The sequence below is a fragment of the Zonotrichia albicollis genome, chromosome 27 (genome assembly GCF_047830755.1).
Source record: "Zonotrichia albicollis isolate bZonAlb1 chromosome 27, bZonAlb1.hap1, whole genome shotgun sequence".
Lineage (NCBI taxonomy): Eukaryota > Metazoa > Chordata > Aves > Passeriformes > Passerellidae > Zonotrichia > Zonotrichia albicollis.
Window position 1 is genome coordinate 7,811,514 of NC_133845.1, and position 23,993 is coordinate 7,835,506.

At 48.0% G+C, this 23,993-nt stretch overlaps 2 protein-coding genes across 2 annotated transcripts; both read left to right on the forward strand.

Moving 5' to 3' along the window:
• Positions 1-316: 316 nt before the first annotated feature.
• LOC102069911 (transmembrane protein 45B) lies at positions 317-11,751 on the forward strand. Its single transcript, XM_005493863.3, has 6 exons — positions 317-595; positions 6,754-6,955; positions 7,433-7,645; positions 8,649-8,833; positions 9,787-9,932; positions 10,730-11,751. The coding sequence occupies exons 1-6, from the start codon at positions 398-400 to the stop codon at positions 10,845-10,847; spliced, it is 1,062 nt and encodes a 353-aa protein (XP_005493920.2). The 5' UTR covers positions 317-397; the 3' UTR covers positions 10,848-11,751.
• Positions 11,752-16,839: 5,088 nt separating this feature from the next.
• On the forward strand, positions 16,840-23,398 carry LOC102070086 (transmembrane protein 45B). The gene is made up of 6 exons (XM_014271886.3): positions 16,840-16,964; positions 19,430-19,628; positions 19,883-20,095; positions 20,715-20,899; positions 21,527-21,672; positions 21,927-23,398. Exons 1-6 carry the CDS (start codon positions 16,953-16,955, stop codon positions 22,054-22,056), a joined length of 885 nt encoding a protein of 294 aa, XP_014127361.2. The 5' UTR covers positions 16,840-16,952; the 3' UTR covers positions 22,057-23,398.
• The last annotated feature ends 595 nt before the right edge of the window (positions 23,399-23,993 follow it).

Consider the following 23,993-nt stretch of genomic DNA (forward strand, 5'->3'; position numbering starts at 1 on the left):
CAGGACTGGAGATGAAAGTGGAAAGTATTATTAAGGATAAACTCAGCTTTATAGGAGGCTTGGTCAGAAAATTGCATTTGGAGTTGAAATATGGGTTAGGAGTGGGTATCCTGGGAGAGGCATCCATCAAACCTGGGAAGCATGGAAAATGGAAAATAAAGTGCTTTGAAGGAGTTAATCCAGTTAATAATTAATGTAGTGTTTTAGGGATGAGGGGTGCAGGCACCTGGGAGTGGGGGTGGGGGGGGTAATGCCCCACACAGCTCCCCTGTATCCTATCCTGCATGAGGGGGGAAATGGGGAACTCTGACTGAAGGAAATGTCATCATTATACAAAATCTGAGAAAATTAAGATCTGGAGAAGAAAGGCCTTGAGACAGCCAGAATTCAGCAAATCATGGATTGCCTTTGTGGGAGAAAACTGCAAATTAAAGCACCTGGTGTGCCCAGGAGTGGGGTATTCCTGTGCCCAGGTCACCTTTCCCTCCCAGCTGGGGTTTGGAGGCAGGGAGGAGGCAGGCGAGGCGGGTGCCACGGGCAGGGGAGGAGCACAGATCACCTGGGAGGAGGTGCAGCACCAGGATCACCAGGACAGGTAAGGCTCTGCTGCCAGGGGCTGCCAGGGGCAGGGGGGGTCACTCCACACCGTGGGATGGGAAGGGATCCCCTGGATCCCCTGCCTGCCCTTCATGGACCGTTTAATGCCATGAGGAGGGAAGAGAGGGATCAGGGTGAGTGTACCACTGCTTCCCTTAGGAAAGCCAGTTTGGGAGGGATTGAAGTGTTCTCAGCCCGCCGGGGGTTGCCCTGCCCTGAGGTCCCCGTGCAGGGGCTCACAGGGGACTGGCTGCTGTCCCTGCTGGGCTGGGAGCCGATGGGACAGCCCAGCAAACCCGCAGCAACTTTTTCCAAGGAGGAAGTTGAAAAATAAACACGATACGTGGGGCCCCAAAGCAGGCAGAGGTGAGAGCAGGGCAGCCTGGGGCCAGCAGAGCCCCAAAACCCCCTTGCCACTCTGCAAGGAGCCCTTGCTGGCTCCCTGCACCACTCCCAGCCAAATTAAATGCAAACCCTGTGCCTCACAGCCAAACTGAAATTGCTGCTGTGTGCACTGAACCAAAAACTCCCTCCCCACCAAAAACTCTTCTACCCACAGCAATGCCCAGAAAAGTCGCTTCCAGTGCCTAAAACCTCACAGTTTGGATTTGTAGAGTTCCAGAATGGTTTGGGTTGGAAGGGACCTTAAAGCTCATCGCATGCCATCTCCCTTGCTGTGGGCAGGGCCACCTGTGCTGCAGAGAAAGGTTTTTTCCTTCCTTTTTCCATTCTTCCTACCAGCTTATCATTAAAACATTACCAACCCTTCACCTTGGCAGGACTGGTTGTGACAGCCAAGGCTCGAGGTGCTTGTGGAGGGGGATTTTGGGGACCACAGCTCTGGGGTACCCACAGAAAAACTTAGCAGGCTTAGGGTTATGTGTTTTATGGGTATTTTGGGTATATATTGCAATGGAAATGGTTTTTATCCTTTGTCTTGTATAGTTTTCCTTGGAGGTTGAAGACACACAGTGCTTAACACAGTGCTTAAAAGTGTCACATTCTGGGGCAATTGGAACAATTTGAAGACAAGCATTCATCTCCTCTTTGGAAAATGCCCAGAGAAGTTGTGGAGTCCTGCAAAATTGTGGCTCTCCCAGCCCTGGAAGAGTTCAAGGCCAGGTTGGATGGAACTTGGAGCAACCTTGGCTAGTAGAAAGTGCCCCTGCCCATGGCAGGGGGTGGAACTGTATTATCTTGAAACTCCCCACAACCTAAACTGTTCTGTGATTCTAGGATTCTATAAATACCGATTTTTGTTGCATTTTTGATGGTGATAATGCTGGGTTTGAGCTTATTTTGAGCTTATTTTGTGTTGGTACCTGAGAGGGGTTATTGGAGTCAGGGCTGTCCCATCACACATCAAGGAGCAAGGGAGGCAGTTCAGGGCACAGATGGCATCCACTCCTTTAGAAAGCACTTTAATATCTTTACCATCACATAGAGGCAAAGAAAAATGGCTTTGGAGATGGTAAAGTGCATTCCTCCCAACAGGTAATTTTTAAAGTCAGACCTCACTGTCTTAAAATCACAAATAAAGAAATGCAGGTCACAAAGGAATGACAGTGCCTGTTCTGAGCCTCTGTAATTAGGCCTTGACTAATTTATTTTATTTCTCAGCTTTCTTTGCTGGGATGTAGCTTCTTGCTGCTTCCCTGATGACAGGGCTTAGAGCAAGAATAGGGGTGGAGAATCCAAACCAGGGGCTTATAAAACAGGAGACAAATGGAGACAGCATAAGGAAGGGGAAGCAGAGAGCTGTATAACCTCTCCATCATCAATTTTTCTATCTCCCTCCCTCAGTGTCTCTTTCCAGATGGATCCATTGTGTCTATTAAATAGACCTCTAGTCCAGCATCCTGAATGTAAAGCTTTCATCTCTGTTTGAACTTTCATGTTGAACTTTCTCATTTCAGGAGGTTGGATTATCTCAGTTTGTGTTCTCTGTCTGCAGCCACTGCATCAGCCGCTGCAGTACCTGATGGTCCTTCAGACACTTCCTGGCAATTGAGCCTCATAGTGTCCAATGATGATGATTTTTTAACCTAAGTCCAAACGCCTTAAGGATCCTTTAGAGGCAGAAATGTTGCTTTCCTGCTTTTCCAGCAGCAGCTGAGCTCACCACTATGAGGAAGATGATTGTTCAGTGTCACTGTAACACTCCCTGGTGCGGACAGACACAGAGGGAAAAGAGAGCCCGACAATAATGAGATGAAATGGTTCAGAGTGGGGTTTTAGCCTGACATTAATGCATTAGAGATTCAGCTCCTGTGGGAGCTAATGGAAGTGCTGCTATGATTGTAAGTGCCTGTGCAGACAAATAAGACAGTGCTGGTAATGAGTGAGGCAGCACAGGGTACAGGAGAGCTTATCACACTCAGTGATGCCTGTCCTGATACCTTTTGGGTGTGTCCTGCCATCTCTCTGTCCTCAGAGGCAGAGATGGCTCACTCCTTGTCAGAGATAGCTCACTCACTGCCATCCCCATTGGGTTTGGGCAGTGGGTTATGTATTCAGGGAGACACACAGAGGACATGCAGGACAAGGAAGAGGCTGACTGAGGATGGTTTTTTGAGCACAGTACCTCAGCTGCTGTCAGTCTGTAGGTCTGGATTTGATGCACTCCTGCAGCTGCAGATTCAACACAAGAGCCCCTCCGGAAGGCTAGCTTTATTATTTCCAGATACACATCTCAGTGGCATTCCTCACCTTAGCCTGAGCTCAGCTTGGGTGGTTTCACCACAAGTCAAGACATTTGGCCTCTTCCCTGAGTCAGCCTTTCCCTGGGGACCATCCCTGTCACCCACATATGCTCTGAGAGCCAAGGACAGGTACAGTGAGCAAACCATCTCTGGTGTGTCTGAACTGCCTGATTCATACAGGTTGAAGGGCAAAGTTAATTGTAGGGGTGATGGCTGTCAGCTCTGCCCACTGGTGAACTTTAGACTGTGATTTCCTAGCTGGGGAAAATGGAAATGATGCTTTGACTGATACACTATCAATGGACTAAAAAAAAAAAAAAAACCAACCAAAAAACCAAACCAAACCAAAGCAAAAAAAAATCCCTCAGGAAACCGAATATTTGGAATAGTAAAGTGGCCCAGGCTGTGGCTAAAAAGAGAGAGCTTGTGGCAACCAGAGTAGTGTGAGAAGAAGGAGGTGAAAGCCTAATCGGGCTCTCAGACTCCTTACCATCCTCCAGATGCCTTTCCTGGTGGTTGGGTGCATTAGCTATAAACCAAGGAAAACCAGGTCCTCTGGGAAGTGATAAGAGCAGATGAAACAGTAAATCATTAAGCAGACACGGTGTAGGGCACCATGATAAACACAACAGGGGGCAAAGAGCATGAATGACAAGCCAGCAAGGACACGGGGGTGTTGCCAAACATTTCTGGGTGATGAGGGAAGGGACAAAGTCACATTCAGCAGGGATGCCCTGGTACGGTGGCTCCACCCTGTTGGAGTGGACCAGCACCCACTGGACCTTCAGCTTGTTCTTTTCCCTGCTGATTGTAAGCATGTCTCACTTCCTTTGGAGATACAGGGATAAACAAGAGCTGTTTGCCTCAGGGCACAACATAACTGTGGTTGGTTTTTCCCCTGTGCTTACCCATTGCATGTTTTTCAGAGGAGGAAGAGAAGCAGGCGAAATAGTTTTGTGGGTCACGTGTCCCAGCTAAGCCATGTGCTCCCTGCTATAAGGCAGGAATGGAGACCACCAACCACAAAAGAGTCCCCATGACCCCCTGAGCTCAGCCCAGATCACATAAGCACTGTAAGGTGGCTGTGCATACCCCCCTTAGCTGATCTTTTAATTGTGATTGATCGGTGTATCCTTCAGGTGATCTCAGTTTGACTGCATTGATCTCATCTGGAAAACCATCAGGCCCCACATTATATGAGCCTTTAATATGTAACTGCAAGAGCTACATCAGTTAAATATTTGAGTATATATTGCTATGGTCGTGTTATAATTGTAGCATTAATACAACAGGGTATGGTAGCAATCCTTCTTGTTGTGGTATTCTGGGATGGGTTTGGTTCTGCTTCCAGTTATTATCCTGATATTTCACCATCCCTCCTTGTTACTGATCTAAATTTCCCCTCTTTCATTTTAAAGCAATTACCCCCATTTCATGTATATGATGAGATTCTCTACTTACCCAGAGAATACAGATTTTTTCAGCCTCTCCATGACTTGGGAATGCTGCTCCCTTAATCACAAGGAAACAGTTGGATGCTCCCATTTCCCAGTCTCCCCTTTCAAAGGACTGCAGAAATGATTGTATTAACCCACTGGACTGTGCTAGCCCTGCTGGTAAACAGCATCTTGGTTTGATTTTCTGTTTAATTACCCAATGCACCCTTTGTCAATAAATCTTTCCTTTTAAGTCATGAAATAAGGCAGAACCCTGCACTGCTAATAGTGACCTGCAAAGCTGCCAGCTCATACTATGCCCTTTCCATGCACAGCTTTTCCATTCTTGGATTAAATGCCCCCTAAATTCATCTTCATGAACCCACTGGGATAGCTCAGAGGTGCTTGGTGAGGACAGGATGGAAACCAGCCTGGTGGCACTGCAGGAACATCAGCCCCCTGTGCTGCCCTGTGTGGCTGCATCTACCAGGGTGATGTGTGCACATGGAGCCAATGTTTGCTTTGCTCGACCTGTTGGATTAGCTGTTTGGTTAAACCAGCTTGGATCAAGCAGATTGGTTGCAGGGATTTAGGAGATCAGTTTTAACCCTGTGGATTTTCCTGCATGGGGACAGAGTCCTCTGGGAGATGGTATCTGCACCAGGCATGAACTTCCAGAGATGAAACAAGGTGTCCCTGGGAGAAACCAACCTGAAATTAGATAGTAATGAAGCCAAAGAAACAACTCCCTTTCTCCAAGGCTGACAGCAACAACTCATGTTTCACCCCACACACAAATTATCCCTTGTGCAACAGCAGAATAAGAATATTTTTGGTTTATATTTTCAGCAAGTGGGGACTGAAGCCCAAAATGCTGCTGGGGAAGGCAGTTTCAGGATAACCAGGATGTCTGGGATGGGGAGGTCAGATCCAGCACCAAACCATGCAACATTTGCTATGTGGAGGGAGAGCATTCACTCCACAAGGGAGACAGTTTCTGCCCACGGTTAAGTGTGGATTGTTACAGAGAAGCTACTAAACAGAGAAGGAAGTCCTGGGCACCAGCAGCACAGCCTTGTTATCAATTAAAACATTCCTAATTGCCCAGTCTGACACTACCTCACACCAAGGCAGCCCTCAAACATGTGGTTGAGCCCACATGAAAGAGCTGATCATTTCTCAACCTAATTGAGCAAAGGGCAAACAGGAGCTGGCTGGGTTTAATTGCTGTAATTCTCCCAGGAAATGGGTCCCCCAGCATCCTGCAAACCAGAGTGCACAAACCATGTGTGTGTGCACTCTGGCACAGAGGCTCCAGCAGCTTGGTGCAAGTCCTGGTTTAGGGATGCTCAGGAGAGGGAAGAAGGAGTGTCAGCAGGTCAGGATGCAGGGAGCGACTTGATTGGTTTGCCCAAACCCACAGTGTTTTGTTTCCAGCAGCTTTTGGGGTATTTCTGAAGGTATATTTTTAACAAAGTGCTTGGGTTTGTGGAATAGATGCAGGATTTTTTCACCTCTTCCATGGCCTGAAATAATTCCAGAGATTTAAAACATTTTGGACTTAGCACACCACTTCTGTGGCTGTTCATGAAGCTAAAGAAACACTCTGCTCTTTACTCCTAGACATTCCTGTTTTCCCTCTGTATTATCTCTCCTACCTGGTCCTGAAAAGCCCTGGTCAGCAGCAGATCCTTATGCTAATACTTTCAGAAGAGCAAGAAAAGCAGGACTTACTGCTGAAAGAGATCCTTGGAATCAAAGGTTCAGGCTGGGATGTGTCAGATACTGCAGAACATTTGGGGCTTTTTTGAAACAACTGTGGCTTTTTTTGATATTTCCTAATCTTGGGGCAAGGACCTCACAGAGGTCCCAGGGGTTCCCTGTGCTCCTTCCTATTCCCATGTGCTTGGTCAAGCCCACTCCAGTCCTCCCCGAAAGGGAAAGCCTGTTTTTTCCCAGTGTTATGCCAAAAAACTTATGTAAATTGAATAATTACATTGTTTTTTTTTGCCTTGTAGTCAGAAGAGGTTGACAGGATGGCAAATTTTAAGGGTCACGCGCTTCCAGGCAGCTTCTTCCTGCTCTTTGGACTCTGGTGGTCTGTGAAATACCCACTGCAGTATCTCAGCCAGAAAGTAAATAAAAAATCCCACAGGGCTTACTGTTTCCAGCGTGTGGATGCCATTGAAGGGGGAATCAAAATCTTCTTTTCTCTAACAGGTAAGGGTTATATTTCACTTGCTATGTCAGTATTCAACTAGTCTGCACTGATGACTGTACAGGAGCCCTGACTCCATAGAAACTGGTCCAGATGTGGAAGGATCAGAGAATTTTTAAGGCTGGAAAAGACTTCTTAGATCATTAAGTCCAACCAGTAACCACTGCCACATCCACCATTAAACCATGAACCTGAGCACCCTATTCACATATTTTTGAATACTTGCGAGTATGGTGATTCCAGCACTCCCCTGGGCAGCCTGGATGCATCTTTGACGTCCATGTTGACATGATCTCTGGTATAGTTTGATGTGGGAAAGCAATTCTCATACTGCTTCCCAAAGCTGAGCTGCCATTAAACACAGGCCTGATTTTTCTCCCTAATGCAAACTCAACCAGTTCCTGCTTCAGAACAGCAAGGAGCAGTCTCAACCATTGCAAATGAAGCCCCAGAAACTGCATGCTCTTGGTGTCCTGCAGGGATGCTGGCGGAGCAGTTTGTCCCCGACGGTCCCCACCTGTACCTGTACAGCGGGGAGAAGCACGACTGGGTGAAGCTGATGAACTGGCAGCACACCACCATGTACCTCTTCTACGGCCTCTCCGGGGTGGTAGATGTCTTCACCTTCTTCTCCCAGCTGGTGCCACAGGGTCTGGATCGCCTCATGTTGGCCATGGCTGTGTTTGTTGAAGGTTTGTAGAAGTGGTGCTTAATAAGGGAAAGGATATTGGACACCAAGTCAGAGAAGAGCTAAAATTTGCCCGACTGAGATATGGTTCCAGATGCCTCTGGAGATAGGACACATTGTAGGGGATATATTATGGCAGGCTGGGATGGAATGAGATGAGAAATACAGTCATGGATAGGTTCTGGTTTGGGATTTCTGAAGCTACTGCAGCAGAATGAGGTTCCTTGTTATGATAAATGGCTGGTGAACTCTGCATTCCTCTGCCATCCACAGGCTGTTCCCCTGCCCCATGTTCCCCTGAGAGCCATTAATTGCACTGCAGGCTTCATTAGCCTCATCTCCTTGCATGGCACGTGGCAATTTGAAGTGATTTATTTCAGCTTCAGCACATCACAAATATCATTCTGTCCTCAGGCTGCCTTGCAAGTTGCCAGCCAGGATTCCAGACCCCTTTTGGATCATAGAATCATATAAAGACTTGGTTTGGAAGGAAGCTTAAGAATCATGTAGTTCCAACACTCTCCTATGGGAAAAGAAGGTCTTGTTTATACAGAATCTTCCTTAATGAAGGCACAGCTCCTGTTAATTTTCCTTTCCTGATCACAGCAGTTTTTGAGGCAGCAGCAGCAGGGGCAACTCCACATGCACATTTTGGCATGTATGACCAGGAAATCTATCATTTACAGCTCCCAGAAAATTATGAAATTTAGCAATAAGAAGGAAAGACACAGCAGAAGCCTGGCTAGAAGGGAAGGGTCATCTGAAGAGGTGACAAATGTGTGAAGAAAACTACCCTGTCCTTGGTCATTGTATTGTTCAGATCCTCCTGCCCCTGGTTGCCCCCAGGATGCTGGGATGCCAGGAGGCCTAGGGGATGGTGCTATGTGGAGTCCCCTCTTTCCATGATGGCCTGTCTCAATTTGCCATCCAGGCAGGTGATTTACTCAGCTCAGTGGCCGTGGCTGCTGTTGTTAGTGCTGCTCCAAGCAGGGCTCGTGTTTTTGCAGGTTGTCTCTTCTATTACCACGTCCTTCACCGCCCCATGCTGGATCAGCACATCCACTCCCTGCTGCTCATCGCCATCTTTGCTGGGGCTGGAAGCATCCTGCTGGAGGTTTTCCTGCGTGACAACATTGTCCTGGAGATGTTCCGAGCCCTCTTGACTATCGTCCAGGGAACGTGGTTCTGGCAGGTCCGTTCTGCCTCCCCAGAGCAATGAAGCAAAGAGAAAAGAGGGCAACAAGTTATACATCACATATCAAACACACATCTCCCAAGGATTATTTTGCCAGGCTCACTTCATAAATAGCTCATAATGCAGAATGAAAATTTACTTATCACAGGTCATCTCTGATGGCTGCTCCTGCTGCAAGAGCTGTTTGTTTTGGCTTCCTGCTTCTCCAGGGGGAAGAGAAAAAGCAAGTGAGCAACATTTTACAGTACCTAACAACCAAGTACTAATTGCTTAATGTGTCTAATGCTCCCTACAGCCCTCCCTCTGGTTTAGTGAAAAGATACAAACTCCACCAGCTATAAAAGAGAGTTAAAATACAGCCAGCTGCTTACTTTGGTAGGAGTTGGAAAAGCAAAGAAATCAGTTGGAGATAATTGCTCTCAAAACCAAGCTATCAAAAAAAAAACCCCCAAACAAACAAAAAAAGAAAAAAACCCAAACCAACCAACCAACCAAAAATAAAGAGCAACCAAAATAACCACCCCAAAACCAAACCCTTTCCCTTCTCTTTTTCAAGGCTGTGCTTGCTCAAATCAGCCTTTGTTCAGAGGTAAGAAACTGGGCTGAGCTTGTAAAATACAAAATCTGGAGTTTTTAAAGGACGGCTTGGAGTTTGGAATGTTGAGGGGCAATTGTTCTGGATATTGAACAAAAAAAGAGATATCTTGGGCACAGACTTACTTTGTGTGGCCCCTCATTGCAAGGATGAACTTCATTCTCAGCAAAAACATCTACCCTGGTCAGGGCTCAAGTTCCTCGGTCACCACATGAATAAAGGTAACTCTGTGAGGGTGATGAGGCTCTGGCACAGGTTATTTAAGGTTCCTTCCAACCCAAACAATTCTGGCATTCTGGGATTCTATAATTTTTTTCCCAATGTAGTTGTTCCACCAACTTCTTGTTCCACCCAGATCGGTGTTGTGCTGTTCCAGCCATGGGGAGGTCCCATGTGGGATGAGAATGACCACAGCAACATCATGTTCCTCACGATGTGCTTCTTCTGGCACTGGGCAGCTGCTGTGGCCATCCTGGCTGTGAACTTCAGCCTCGCTTACTGGTATGGCTGGGACAGGGCTGGGACAGGGCTGGGAGAGGGAATGGGAGAGGGCTGGGACAGGGCTGGGACAGGGATGGGACAGGGATGGGACAGGGGCTGGGACAGAGACTGGGACAAGGCTGGGACAGGGGCTGGGACAGGGCTGGGACAGGGTGGGACAAGGCTGGGACAGGGCTGGGACAGGGCTGGGGTAGGCAGGCAGGGCTGGGTGTCTGTAGTGAGACAGGTGTAACCCAGCTCTTCCTGCAGTACAAAATCACAGCTGAACAAGCAGCCCCAGACTACTGCAGGTTTTAAGGCACGGTATTTGTTGAGTGTACAGAATGCAAAATAGTGTCAGCAAGAGGCATGGGCAGTAAATGGGAAGTCAAACAACTGAGTCCCTAGAGGTGCTCCTGGAAGTCACACTGCTTATTTTCCTCTGCAATGAGTGCTGAAGTCAAACTTTAGTTTGACAGAGACATCAAAGCATTACCAGGACCCCTGACACTTCATCCTCTGCCTTACAAGGACTTCAAAGTGGTTGAAGGTCACTGAATTCTTTGAGGTACAAAAACTAAGACATTACCAGCCTTCAGTTTGGCTTTTCCAAGGGGATGAGAAGATTATCCCACTTTAAGGGATGCTCTGAGGGGTGCTGTGTAAGCTACAGAATGGATAGTTCAGTCCATGCCCATCAAATAGACTTTATTCAGAATGAAAACAACTCAATCCCCCATCAATAGCCATTCAGGTTCTGGTGAGTGGCATTAGGTAGCAGTTTTTCCTAATAATGATTCATTGCTCCTGTGCTGCAGCTGTCTCCAGAGGCTCCGCAGAGGCAGTGGAGAGCCCTACATCAGCCTGGGGCTCCGGCAGCAGAAGGGTGACAGCAGCTCCCAGGCTGCCTTCTTGAATGGCTCTGATGAAGAGTGAAGAGGGTGCAAAACTCCTGCTCCAAACACATGAACAGTCCCTTTCTCAGAAGAAACAAATCAAATTGAATATTTTCATTTTGGACGAGAGGTGCCCCATGGTGCTGCTGGGAGGAAAGCTGAGCTCACAGGGGTGGCTGTCCTCCATCCATACCCAAATATCTCTGGCTCAGACATGGGCACAACTTGAAGTGATTTTTAGCAGCAAAACAAACCACAGAAATTCAACATAACAAGATTACTTCATCCTGTGGGCTCCCCTGTATGCTCCCATAGGGATGGAGGGCATCTTTTGGCCAGCTGACTTTTCCAAGAGCCTGAAGGCTTTGACCTGCTGTGATTGAAGTCAGGGAAATCTCCAGGCTGAGGTCATGCACCTCTGGAGCAAGGCATCACCCCAAGGAGGACGAGTAAGAGAGTGCTAAATGTGAGATTATGGCAATTTTTGCAACACCAGGGCTTGATTGCACACAATACAAATGTCATTTCTGAAGCTTTGAACTAAAGAGGGGTTTTGTTAATAATTTTCCTGTTCACTTAAAGGCTAAGAGAGTAAATAAATGTGAAATAAAAATCCTCACTGAGCTGATATCCTTAAATTTAAGACTGATAAATTATAGAGTGTGTAATAATAGCTTAGAAAAATCCATGTCTCAGACCTGCAAAGCCTAAAGGACTGTAAGATACATGGCCATGCAGCAGGCATTCATGAAATGTCCCAGTTTTCCATTGAAAATAAATCCCCTCAGCTTGGAAAGCAAGATGAAACAAGCACATGGTTCATTTTAGGCTGCCTTAACTAGCTAATTTCTTGCAAAAAGTGACTGGAAATGTCATCTCCTAGACAGGAGGAAAATATGCTAGTACAGGGATTTTAAAAAATTGTATATATACATTTATATATATAAATAAATAAAATAACCACCAGCACAAGGTAAATTACCATTCTTTATGTCTCAAACCCCATGGCTGGAAGGATGCTCTGCACTGAGATCTTCTCCCTTCTGTGTGGTGGGGGTTTTGCAAGAGATTTTTGTGCTCATGTTCATGACTACACAGGTCCAAGGGAAGGCAAAGTTTGTCCTTTAACCCTTTTCCCCTTGTGCTAAGAGGCTGTCGCAGACCATAGAGACTGCAGCCTGGATTTTATTGCTTATTAACTATGCCAAAAAGAGTAGCTTTCCTTGTATGCTAGTGTTCCTGTATATCCACTTCCAAGCTGGTTTGTTTTGCAGGCCTGGACACTGGGAGGTGCAAACAGACTGAGCACGATGAGAATGAAGCAGCAGAGCTACATCTTCATAAATACATCTCATAAACTCATGACTGGGTCTCATGAGTTGTAACCACTGAACATGAGGAGCATTTTGTAGATATCTTTTTTTCTGCCAAGGCAGAATATTTTTTCCAAACATCACAAATTCCTCTGGCTGCTATGAGGAGACGCAAACTATTCTGCAGTTGCCCCCTGCTAATGGCATAGACCCCCTCGCCCCCATGAGGAAGGGGACAAACCAAGTTAATGGGAGTGCTGCAGGACAGGCACGGGTTCATTGAAGAGCAAAAAGGCCTTCTGTGATGCTCTGAATTATTTCTGGTCTTTTGTGAATAATTGTCTTTCAGGAAACAGCCCAAGCATTGCTATTCCCATTAAACAGCCAGGGGAGGGCAGCAGCTGCTGCTGGACTGGGAATGGATCCAAGCTGGATGCAGTCATGTTCCTCCTACCCACCCTCGAAAGCCAGAGGTTTTTTCCATTCCAGAGCACAATGAAAGCACAGGGCACAAATGAAGGCTGACTTTGGTTTCAAAAGCACTCTTTGCTTTTGGAATTGGGATAGGGTTTATTTAATTCTTCACAGCTCTTAATCATGTTGTGGTCTCCTTTCCCTCCTCCTTTCTTTGGTCCCTGCCACTGTATGGCAACAAAACACCTTTTTCCTCCACAGCCCCGGTGTCTGGAATAGTTTCTGTTTGCCTCATTAACTCCCTGCTCCCACAAACATCCCAGGACTGTCAGCAAAGCGCTCACTAATTTGTTTTCCAGCTCTGGAGCACATTCTTTTCCAAAGTATGAAGGTCAGGAAAGGAGAGATCCAGCCTATGATTAAGGAAGGAAATACAGTTTGAGTTCATTTCTGCATGAGAATTAATGATTTTAATTTCAACTAAAACCAGTTTGTAAATAGTTAAGGTAACCAAACAAAGTATGAAGGTATCTGGATCAGAGGTACAGAGATGATTTCTTATATAGAAGTGCAACCTTAAGCTGTCCTCACAATTATTTCATGAGTGATGGATATTTTAGAACAGTCCTAGATGGGGACTTGCTTTTAACATAACATTAATATCAATCAATTGTTTTGGATCATGTTTTTCAGCATATAATATTTTGACTTGATGATCTTGGAGGTTTTCTCCACCTAAGCCATTCTTTGAGTCTATAAATTGAGTTAAAGTGTCTCTGTACTGGACCCATTGGCCACGCAGCTGGTGTGGGCTGGGAGTGTGCTTGGATCCATATCCACACTGATTCAAAAAAGAGTGGGATCCCGAGGTGGTGTCTCAGGATGTTTTTTTCTTACAATGTAACTGTAAGATTACAGTCTGATGTTTGATTTTGTCACTCAGGTGTCCTGCTCATCCACGGCCGGAAGAAGGTGCTGATCCTGCCCTTCTCTTACAAAGGAGCCCAGACAACACCCCAAAGCAGCCAAAGGTCCTGGCAGCTGCTCTTCCTACAGCTGGAGAGGCAAACCCTTCATCAGGAGCCAGCACAGCCCATCCACGAGCCACTCATTCCTGGGCAGAGATAGGATCTCCTGCTGCCACCCGCACAGCCACTTTTATGTGAGGCTGAAATGAAGGCGTAGCAGCAGAACAAGCCCTGCCTCTGCTTTTACCACCTGCTTTACCTCCTGTTGCCTGTTTATGAAAGCTGGTGTTAGCATTCGTCATAATAATAATAATAATTATAATACCTTGCACTTCCCAAACAACCATCCATCTGCAGCACTCGAGCTGCTGGCAAACCTTTAATTAGATTGTGCCTCCCACCACCCCCAGGAAGGAGACAAACATTATCACATTTTTTCATTAGCACTGAGGCTGATGATGAACCTTCAGGGGGAAGATGTTGCAGTTACAGCTGAGAGAAAAAGAACAAGAAAAAAACAAAAATACAAAATCAAATTCAATTCAGGGTTTAGCTTGAGGAGCTGGAGGGAGTTGGACACATTTCAGTCTTTTCCTAGGAGTAAGAAGGGGTATATTCCTAAAGAATTGAAATGGAATCACATCCATTTGTGCCCACAGTGATTTTAGCATGCATGGAGTTTCAGTGATCTGCTAGGGGATTTTGGGGGATTTGTTGTCTTTTCTCCCAACCACCCGTGAGAGTTAAATCCTCATTTTTCTCATGGGGATGGTTTAAAAGAAACCTCCTTTCCACAACTGTTAAGGCACTGAAAACTTCCTTCACTGCCTGCAACTTAACTTGCCCTTTTCAAAGAGTCTTTCTCTTTGGTCTTTTTCCTGGCCCTTTATGGAAAAAGGCACATTGATCCTCTGTGTAGATACTTTCCAGCTGGGCCTTGCTCTTCCCATCACTCTCCAGCTGCTGGACTCCCACTTCATCTTTCCCCACTTTCCCCAGGGGCTTGACTCCTACAGCTTGGGAAGCAGCTTCTTGCACTTTGTGGCAGTGGTTTGTAGAGGTAGGTGGTTGCAGAAAGGAAAATTGAGCTCGAACAGCTCAATTAAGAGCTGAAGACCTCAAAGAGGTCCTCTTCAGCAGATCGTGCTGCTGCAAAAAGGTATGGTTCTCGTCCTGCATTATTTTCAGGGGTAGGTCTGTAAGGAAGAACTCCCATGAGGGCTATGTTTCTCCCTGTGCTTGGATTTAATATTGTAACAAGTTCCTAAGCTTAGTGAAGCTGCCATTTGTGGAAGCCCCTTTGCTACTGTGAGCTTCCCAGGACCCTTTTGCAGCGTACCCATCCCTGTTCCTCCCATCCTGCTTCTCAGGCACCGTTGGAAGTGAGCAGTGATGGGTGTACGGCACAACCTCTTGTTCTCCTTCCTTCCTCCCACTTGATATGAAGATAATGGGAATAAAAGGCTCCTGGCTATGGCTTGGTGGTTTTTCTGCTGGATCACAGCCCATCACACTGGGGAGGCTGCTTTGCTTCTGTACTGCTCCAGCCTTGGGTTTCTGTGGGTCACTGGCTCTGGGCAAGGCTGGTTCTGCAAGCCTCCTTTGGGGTGGGTTTGGCAACACAAGTGAGAGAAATATTCAACTTCCTAGGAGAACTGCTGGTTTGGGAATGTGGCTGTGCCAGGGTCGGGGGCTTGAGCAGGGCTCTGGGGTGATGCTGAATGTTTCTGCACCATCACCTCAATGTTTTGGAAGGACTTGGGTGGCCTGAGGTATTTATTTGCCTGTAGCATTTGCACTGCTCATCTCTGCAGTCATCAGTGGGATGGGCAGCAGCTTCAAGGTGGCTTGTGTCTGTGGCTGCTTGGTGAAGGGCAGCATTGCTGTATTAGAGAGGAAAAGGAGTGGAAACAGGCTGCTGTGTCCTTCCTGCCCATCTTTTGGGGAGAGAGGGCCATGGCCCACATTTCTCAGCTGCTGTGGGCTGGGAGGGGAAGCTCACAAAGGCTCTGCTCTGGTTTGTGAGCTTCTGGCCCAAAATCTCCTGTCTTCAGGCAACTTTTATAAGATTGGACCCCCTAAAAGGTTATCATGTCCCTGGTAGCCCAGTTCCCAGACCTGCAGCAGAGCCCTGTCAGACCTTACTGCTGCCTTCTCTCTGCTTGGCTTTCCCAGTCATCCCCAGCCCCATCTAAAACTGAGTACACAAGGTTGCCATGGGAACAGGAACTGGCTGCTTATTCTGATTTCTGTGGCAAACTCCAGGAGAGTTGTTGGCTGTTTTTTTAATAGCAGACAGGAGGTGGCCCAGGTTGTGAAAGGTGGTTGACTCAGGGTGCTTTGAACTGGCCCATGGAATGTACAGCTCCAAACATCCTGTCTGAGGGGCACCTCCCCGTGGTGGCTTCTCCCTTTATCTGCCTGTTCTGAGTAATAACCTCCTTGCTGACACATCTGGAGAGGGAGAAGGACAGGCAGGAGTCACAGGTAAACTCTTCCATCTGTACATTGGTGAGCAGCTGTGCCATGGCTGCTGGAACTTGAAAAGAAGGAACATGGGGAGAACATCCATGAGAGACAAGGGTTCATTGTGATGACAGCTGTGGGTGAGGCTGGTGGAAGTGGTGCTGATGGTGCCAGAAATCTCTGGCTTTAGCCATTTTTTGGGGGGATTATTGTGTTTTGGAGCTGTGTGATAACAGAGGATGGAAGTTGTTCAGCCTGAAGAGGAGATGGCTCTGGGGAGCCCTTGGAGCCCCTTCCAGGGCCTGGAGGGGCCCCAAGAAGCAGGAAAGGGACTCCTGGAGTGCCAGGACAGGGGGAATGGCTTCCCACTGCCAGAGGGCAGGGATAGATGGGATATTGGGAAGGAATTCTTCCTTGTGAGGAAGGTGAGGCCCTGGCACAGGGTGCCCAGGGAAGCTGGGGCTGCCCCTGGATCCCTGGAAATGTCCAAGGATGGAGGAGGAGTTGCAAAGAGAAGACCCTCCCAAATGTCTGCAGCCAGGTGCTGAGCTTGCCCTCTGCACACAAGCTGGCTGTCCTGAAATGCTGATGGGTGCTTGTAGGGAGTGCTGGTGCATCCAGAGGGACAGCAGCAATCCCCTGCACTAGAGCAGGCGGGGTCAAAATCATGGATGGTGATGGATCTGGAGCTGCAGGGGCTCCAGGGGAGAGCCTGGGAGTTGGGCAGGAACGCTGTCCTTCCCAAGCCAAGGCTGATGAGGCTGTGAGCAGTCAGGCATGGCTCTGCAAGGACAGCAGGCAGCTCCCAGGGGCGACTGAGCAGGAGCATCACAGCCTGGAAGCTGTGGAGGGAGAAGGGCAGCTCAGGTAATGACTTCTGTCTGCAGCCATATTTCAAGTGCTCTGACAGACAGAGCAGTTCCCAGGAGGAAGAAATAACCTGGTGTCTCTGCTCTTTGCTGGCTGCCACTTCCTTGGAGCTAAATGAGCTTTTATGTGAGTGTGAGCTCCAAAGCTGGGTGAGAAAAGCCACTGGGTCAGGGGTGTCAGGGTTGGGCTTGTTGGGCTGCTGGAGGGGCTCTGTGAATGTGGGGGTTTTTTTTCTGTGCTTCAAATGTGTGAGCTGTGCAAGTGGACTGTTGCTTGGAAACGTCTGGTTTTGCTGCAGAATAGTGGCTGTTTTATACAAGGAGGTGGGATTTTTTTTAATTTTTTTTTTTTTTTTTTTTTTTTTTTTTTTGGTGCGTGAGTAAGCTACATTCAAACTTCTGCTTGTCTGATGGTGGTTTGGGCCATCTCTGCTACAAGAGGGATGCCCCAAGGCATGACTGGATTCTTAGAAATGTTAGAAGTGTTCAAGGCAACCTGGCCTAGTAGAACATGTCCCTGCCTATGGCAGGGAGTAGTAAAGAGATGAACTCTAAGGTCCCTTCCAGCCCAAACCATTCTGGGATCTGTGGTGGCTGTTGAAGGGCTGTTTCCAGTTGCTGGGAAGCAAAGGAGACTCGTGCCAACTCCCCAGAGCCTTGCTGGATTGGGCTGCAGAGGTGCTGTGAAACAAGGGGGTCCCTGGTGCTGCAAGGAAGAGCGAGGCTGCTCTGCTGTGGTGAGGGATGGTCAGGGTAGGAGATTCCAGGGACAGCTCTGAAACAGCAATTTGGGTCTGCTGGTAACTCAGACCAAGGGGGACACGGCAGGTGGATGTGGGGTGACAGACCCCCAGGTTAATCCTGGATGCTGGTGTGCCTTGGAGCAGCCACTGGGGCTGCAGGTGGGACACGTTTGTCATTTCTGGACTCTGGGATGTCTCTGTTCTCCTTCTCTCCTCCCCTTCATCATGCCAAATTAATGTTCCTCACATGCCTCTCAATCAGGGTATGCTCCAATTTCAGGCTGTTGCCCTTGCAGTCACAAGTAGGACAATGGTAAAATTTGGTTATGTATCATGCAGTTGTGCTATGCTTAAATGTGCTTTATTGTTAGACACTTCAGATGTAGATGTCTGTGCAAGGAAGAGAAGTGTCCTGGCTGGAGTGCCCAGGGTATAATCAAGAAAGATGTGGGTTCTCCTGGGGCATCAACCACCTCACCCTAATGCAGGCACCCCAAATAGAGCAGAGAGCAATACGTGATTCCCAGCTCCTGGATGGGTCATTTCTCACCTACCTGAAAGGCAGTTTAGTAATTTCCATCCTGAAAGGAAACCTTAGCATAGATTTGAGCCTTTCCCAGATTGCCTGTGTCCCAGAGATGCAAAGGATGACAATGGTTTCCACATTCCAATCCTGTGTTTGCCACATAGAGCTGAGCCAGTCTGACCCATGCCAGCTCTGCAGCCATAACCTGACCTGGAACGTCTTGCAGAACTCTCCCTCACCTCAGGCACTTGCCATGCCACATCCTACCCTTGTTTTGCAGTGCCTAATTACTTTCTAGTGTGGGAGGACTCGGAGAACATGCTGGGGTTGTTCATCCAGCCTTTGTAATTTGCTTTGGTATTTATAAACACAGTGAGGATGTGATCTGTGATGCAAGGGCAGGTCAGTGTGGAAGCCTTGGAATGAGTAATGCCTTCCTCTGTGCACATCCCAGCTGCAGAAAAGGACCGGAAAGCCCATGAGGAGGAGAAAAGTGAGTCCTCATTAGGGGATAGAAGCTTATAGAGAGCAAGGAGCTCAGGAGGTCTTTCTGGAGGGAATAAGACCATCTCCAGGTAAAACAATGCTAGAAACACTTTGATCATTATTTATTCCTTTCTGTACTCGCTACACTGGGATTTTTCTAAGCAATCTTGTTATGGCTGAAATACTTTGCAGGATATAAATTTGCTGTACCTTTGCTCCTCTGCATCCTACTTGGTTTGTACTCTGGCATTGGTCTGACTTCATCAAGGCTTTCTTTATTCTTCTTCCTATGGAGAGGAAATCTCTTGTGTCAAATCACTCCTTGTGTGCCACACAAAGGTTGTGTGGAATATGCATAAGGCTCTTTTTCCAAATGTTAATGGTTCCTGGGTTGCCTCCTCCTGCACAGCCCAGAAAAGCCTTCACTGGCTGGAGCTCCTAATCCAGCTCTGGATTCACACCCTGGTAATTGCCTAGTTTGGAGCAAGTTTATGGTCTAAGGAAATCATTGTCATGTTGCTTTTTATTGGTAAAAACTTTGTTGTGCTTCCTCTTCTAGTAGCTGTTACACTTTCTTGGGCACTACTGTATTGTTTTCTGGCATGAAGTTCTGTTGATTTTATATGCAGCCACATAAATACATACATACACTCATATACACAGTGGTGCACAGTGGCAGTTTCCCTGTGCTGATTTCCCATTTCTGGTATTCCCCTTTTGCACCTGAGCCATGTGCACCTGCTCTGTCGTGATGTGGATCCCTGGGGATGCTGAGCAGCCCAACAACTCCCTTGGGGATGCTTTTGGTTGGTCCTCAGGCACTGTTTGTCCTTGCAGGTCCAGAGAATGAGCCCAATGCCAACAACCTTTTTGGGCAGTGCCCTCCGGGGCACTTTCTTCTTCGCCTTTGGCCTGTGGTGGTCGGTGAGGTACCCCCTGAAGTACCTGAGGAGGAAAGGGGGTGCTGAGGGCCAGCCGGGCCGTGGGCACGCCGAGCTCTTCGAAGGCGCAGTCAAAGTTTTCTTTGCTCTAGTAGGTAAGAGAGAGTGATGGTGAGTCTGTGCCCCAATATCTGCTAGCACAGCAGCAACTCTTCCACAACACTGGGCCTGTTTTAGTGGGACTTAGGAACATGTTTGTGGCACACCCTGGGACAAGGAGCTTGCTGTCATTCTCCTGGGCAAACACCAGCAAAGGAATTTTACAGCTCCACACCTGCAAAGAAACATTTCCTCAGGCTTGTAATTTCCCCCTGTATAAGGAAAAGTGACCTTTTCTGTCTTTGTCCAGGGATACTGGTGGAGCAGTTTGTCCCCACTGGTCCCCACCTGCAGCTGTACAGCCCCAAGACGCACAGCTGGACTGACCTCACCCACTGGCACTACTCCACCATCTACCTCTTCTTCCTCCTCTCCGGCATCACAGACGTGGTCTCACACTCCCCACTCAAGCTGCCCCCTGGCTTAGACCGGCTCTCGCTGTCCCTGGCTCTGCTTGTGGAAGGTGAATTGTACCTGGTGCTGGGGGAAGACACAGAATAAGGAATTGCTGCAGTGCTCATGGGTGTGATAGCTCCTGTGCAGTCTGGGGGCCACAAAGGCAGACCTGGAGGGGGTGTGGATGCACGATGACACTGGTTTTGTGACAGTCACCCCCCCTACCTGCTCCTCCTAAATATGGATCCAACCATAGCTGGATGCCACGGGATGCTTGAGGGATCTCTGCTTCTCCTGGTGGCCAGCAGCTCTCTCACTCTGAAGTTACAAAAAGGTGTCATTCCCCCACCTTGGCTGGATGCAGAGGGACAGATACAAAGCTCCTTACCATCTTTTGAGCTCAGGGTGCCCATCCCTGTGCTCCTCCTGCAGCCCTGGCTGGGACACAGGGATCCCCCCAGGTAAAGGGGCTCAGAGACTCCCACAGGTACAGGGAGCAGAGCTGAGACAGCGCTGGGGCTGCCTGCTGATAGCAGAGGGAAGGTGGTGACAGCAGCTGGTGGCTCTCTGGTTCTATTGCCCAAGGCAGATCACGGCAAGGCCTGGAGCCTAAGAGTGAGTTTTCAGACGATTTTTAAGAGAAAACCCCAGAGTGTCCTTTGCTAACACAGGGTGGATCTTGGCAGGTTTGCTCTTCTGTTTCCGTGACTACAGCGATGCTGTGCTGGACCAGCACCTCCACTCCCTGCTGGCCATGGCTATCTTTGCTGGAGCCCTCTGTGCCCTCCTGGAGGTGTTCCACCGAGACCATATCATCCTGGAGACATTCAGGACCAGCTCCTTCCTGCTCCAGGGCTCTTGGCTTTGGCAGGTCAGTGTCTATCCAGCATTCTCCTCAGATCTTTGCACCTAGGAAGCTGAGTGGAGTGGAGTTGCCCCTGTAGGCACATCTGTTGGGGTTAAACTTCCAGGCTGTTCAAATATCTTTGTAAATAAGAACAGGAAATGAGGCTCAGTGCCAGAGTTGCCATCATGAAGTGCATGTGTAATGTAGCAGAATGGACAGACCTGGAAATGAATGGAGAATGGAAATTGGAGCCCACAGGGGAAGGAAACCACAATCATGAAATCTTATTAATTTTATTAGGTCCATTTTCTTCCTCTGTTTGCTCCAAGTAACTGGAAACATCTGGAAATCTCTCATGTAATCTCCCATCTTTTGGTCTAGGGGGAAATGCACAGACTGGCAATGTCACTTTTTGGATGCTGCCCTTTTCCAGGATGCTGGGCTTGCACTGCAAGCCCTAAGGATTATCTGCAGAGAATCCATCCCCTCCTGACACCCTTGTGTCAGTGGTTAGGGAAGCCAAGGGCAGTGTCCCAGGTGTTACTTGGGGTTACAGTGCTAGTCCACAGTCAGCTGCAGCAGGGAGGCTAAAATCAAGAGGAAAACAGGAGGGATGTGCTAAAGTCTGACTTCTCTTTCATCTGTGACCAGATTGGGTTTGTGTTGTCCCCTCCGTGGGGAGGACCAGGCTGGGACCAGAGCGACTCCAGCAACCTCTTGTTCCTCACCATGTGCTTCTGCTGGCACTACCTGGGTGCTCTCGCCGTTGTGGCCGCCAACGCTGCTGCATCCCGCTGGTATGAGGGGTCCTGGCACAGGGCACGGGCTGGGCAGCCAAGAGCAGCACCCAGATCCAGCAGTGGGCTGGGAAATCCATGCACCAGTGTGTCATGGGATAAGGAGTGTGGGTGTCCATATGTACACAAGCGTGGCTTGGTGTGAAGGAGAGGGCTCCGTGCTACCACAGAGCAGCCTTCCCACGCAGGGTAGGGTGAGCCAGGGGGTCTCATTACCCACAAGTCCCTGACCATTGTCACTGTCTCTCCTGCAGCTGCAATGAGTCCTGCCAGCTGAAATTTGGGGACATTGACGTGGAGTTGGACTGTGGCTTGTGCCTCCACAGAGGGAAGAAGAGCTCCGGTGGCGCCTTGCTGCCAGAGAGCAGCTTGGATGACAAATGAGGCTGTGGTGGGCATGGAAATCTCTTCCCTGATGGTTTAGAGCTCTTGAGATGAAATTTTTAATTAGTCTTGATAAATTACAGCAGCACTTGACAGTGGAGCATCAGAAGTAGGAGGCAGGACCCTGAGGCAGAGCATGACAGGAGATGCCAAATCCTTCCTCATGCATCCCTTTGGTAGACACGAGTTCTTAATTCTCTGAGCTGCAGCTCAGGCTGCAGACTGCAGGACTAGTTTGCTGTTGGAGTCCAACTGGAGTGGCAAATCAGACTATTTTTTCTAACATTTCTCTTCTGCTTCCTCAGAAGGGAGCCAAGCCAGCATTCAAAGCTCCTGGTGGCTGTCGTTCTCTCTGGGGTTAATGGAGAGGGTTTTGTACTTAGCTGAATGTACAGACTATCTGTGATCACCAATAAAGTGCTTTAACACATCTCCTCCATGGATCTCTTGAACACCCTGCTGCAGGCTAAGGCAATGTTGGCTTCAAAATGGTTTAGGCAGTGGAGGAAATATCTGAAGGGTGGGACAGTGTATGATTTAATGTGGATAAATCTGCCCAGGGAAGGAGGGGTGGCCAGTGGATGGAAGGGATGGAGGGCAGCTGCTCTCCTGCTTGTTTATCATCAGAAGCTGGGTTAGGCACACGAGCCAGGGGTTTGGTGTTCCTGGGAGATGGGATGTTTGCTGGGCAGGGGGCTCAGCTGAGAGACCCTTGAAGAAAAATGATGGTTCCAGCTGGCTGGGGTGGGTGCATGGATGGTCTTGGGAAGTGTCTGAGAGCCCTGCAGTGATTTAAATTTTTCCCAACACCTTTATTCCCTCCTTGGAGCTAGTCACTTCCAAAGGAAACCTTTCAGTTAGAGGGTGTCTGCCTTGCTGTTGGAGTCTCCTTTTGTTTACAGCAGAACAGTGTGGGGAGATCCTTCCTGAGGGGAGATGGAGAACAAAACTGAATGTAAAAGATGGCATTAGGAGACTTAGCGAAAGAACATCACTAATCATCATCCAAAAGTTCATAATCAGCATCTAAAATGTTTGTGCCATGGCTGAGGGCTGGACTGGGTGAACGGGGGAGCACCAGCAGCATTGATTTTATTATCTTCCAAAACCTCTACTGTATTCCCCTAACAAATGCAAGAGCCAGTTTGGTCTGAACACATCCCTGATGTGCTGCACAGTCTGGGAGGAAAGAAAAATTCCTCCTGTCTCAGACCAGTTGCAATTCCCAGCCCCATGGGAACTCCCTGGAAGAGTGAGTACTGCCTATTTAATTTTTAATTTTGCATTTTATTTTTATTTTTGTATTTTATTTTTGGTTTTTTGTTTTGTTTTGGGGTTTTTGGGCGGTTTTGGTTTTTTTTTCTTTTTTGTATTTTATTCTTATATTTTCTCCTTTTGGAGCAGGGCTGGAAGAAGACCAATGTTTGTGTCCAGAAAAAAAGCCTTGAGGAGCAGAGAAAACCAAGTAAGGCAGTACTTTGGGCTCCCACGTTTGGCACCCACACGCAGAGGATGAAGCAGGCTGCCTTCCTAAACAATGGTTTCTCCAGGACCTGGTTGCCTGTAAGTTGGACTGGTGTGGATCTCCAGTACTGTAGTGAGAGCTTGCACTGTGCTCCATGGAGGTGATGTGCTCCCATTGCTAATAATCCTCCTGGGATGAGAAGTGGGGTCAGTGTGTCAAGTTGTTATAGACTGGCTGCCACTAATGGGAAGATCAGTGCAGAGGTTACAACCTGGTGTACTGAGCTTGGATTGAAAAGAAGGGACTAAACAATCTCTTTCCCCTTTGATCCACTGATGTTACATTTTTTTTCTGCCCAAATGTTATCTTTGCAGTGCTGAATCTCTTACTGAGGGTTTTGGTGCATAAAATGTTGGGGGTTTTTGGTGATGTTTCTTCTTTCTTTGAATAAATATAAGTAAGAGCAAATAGT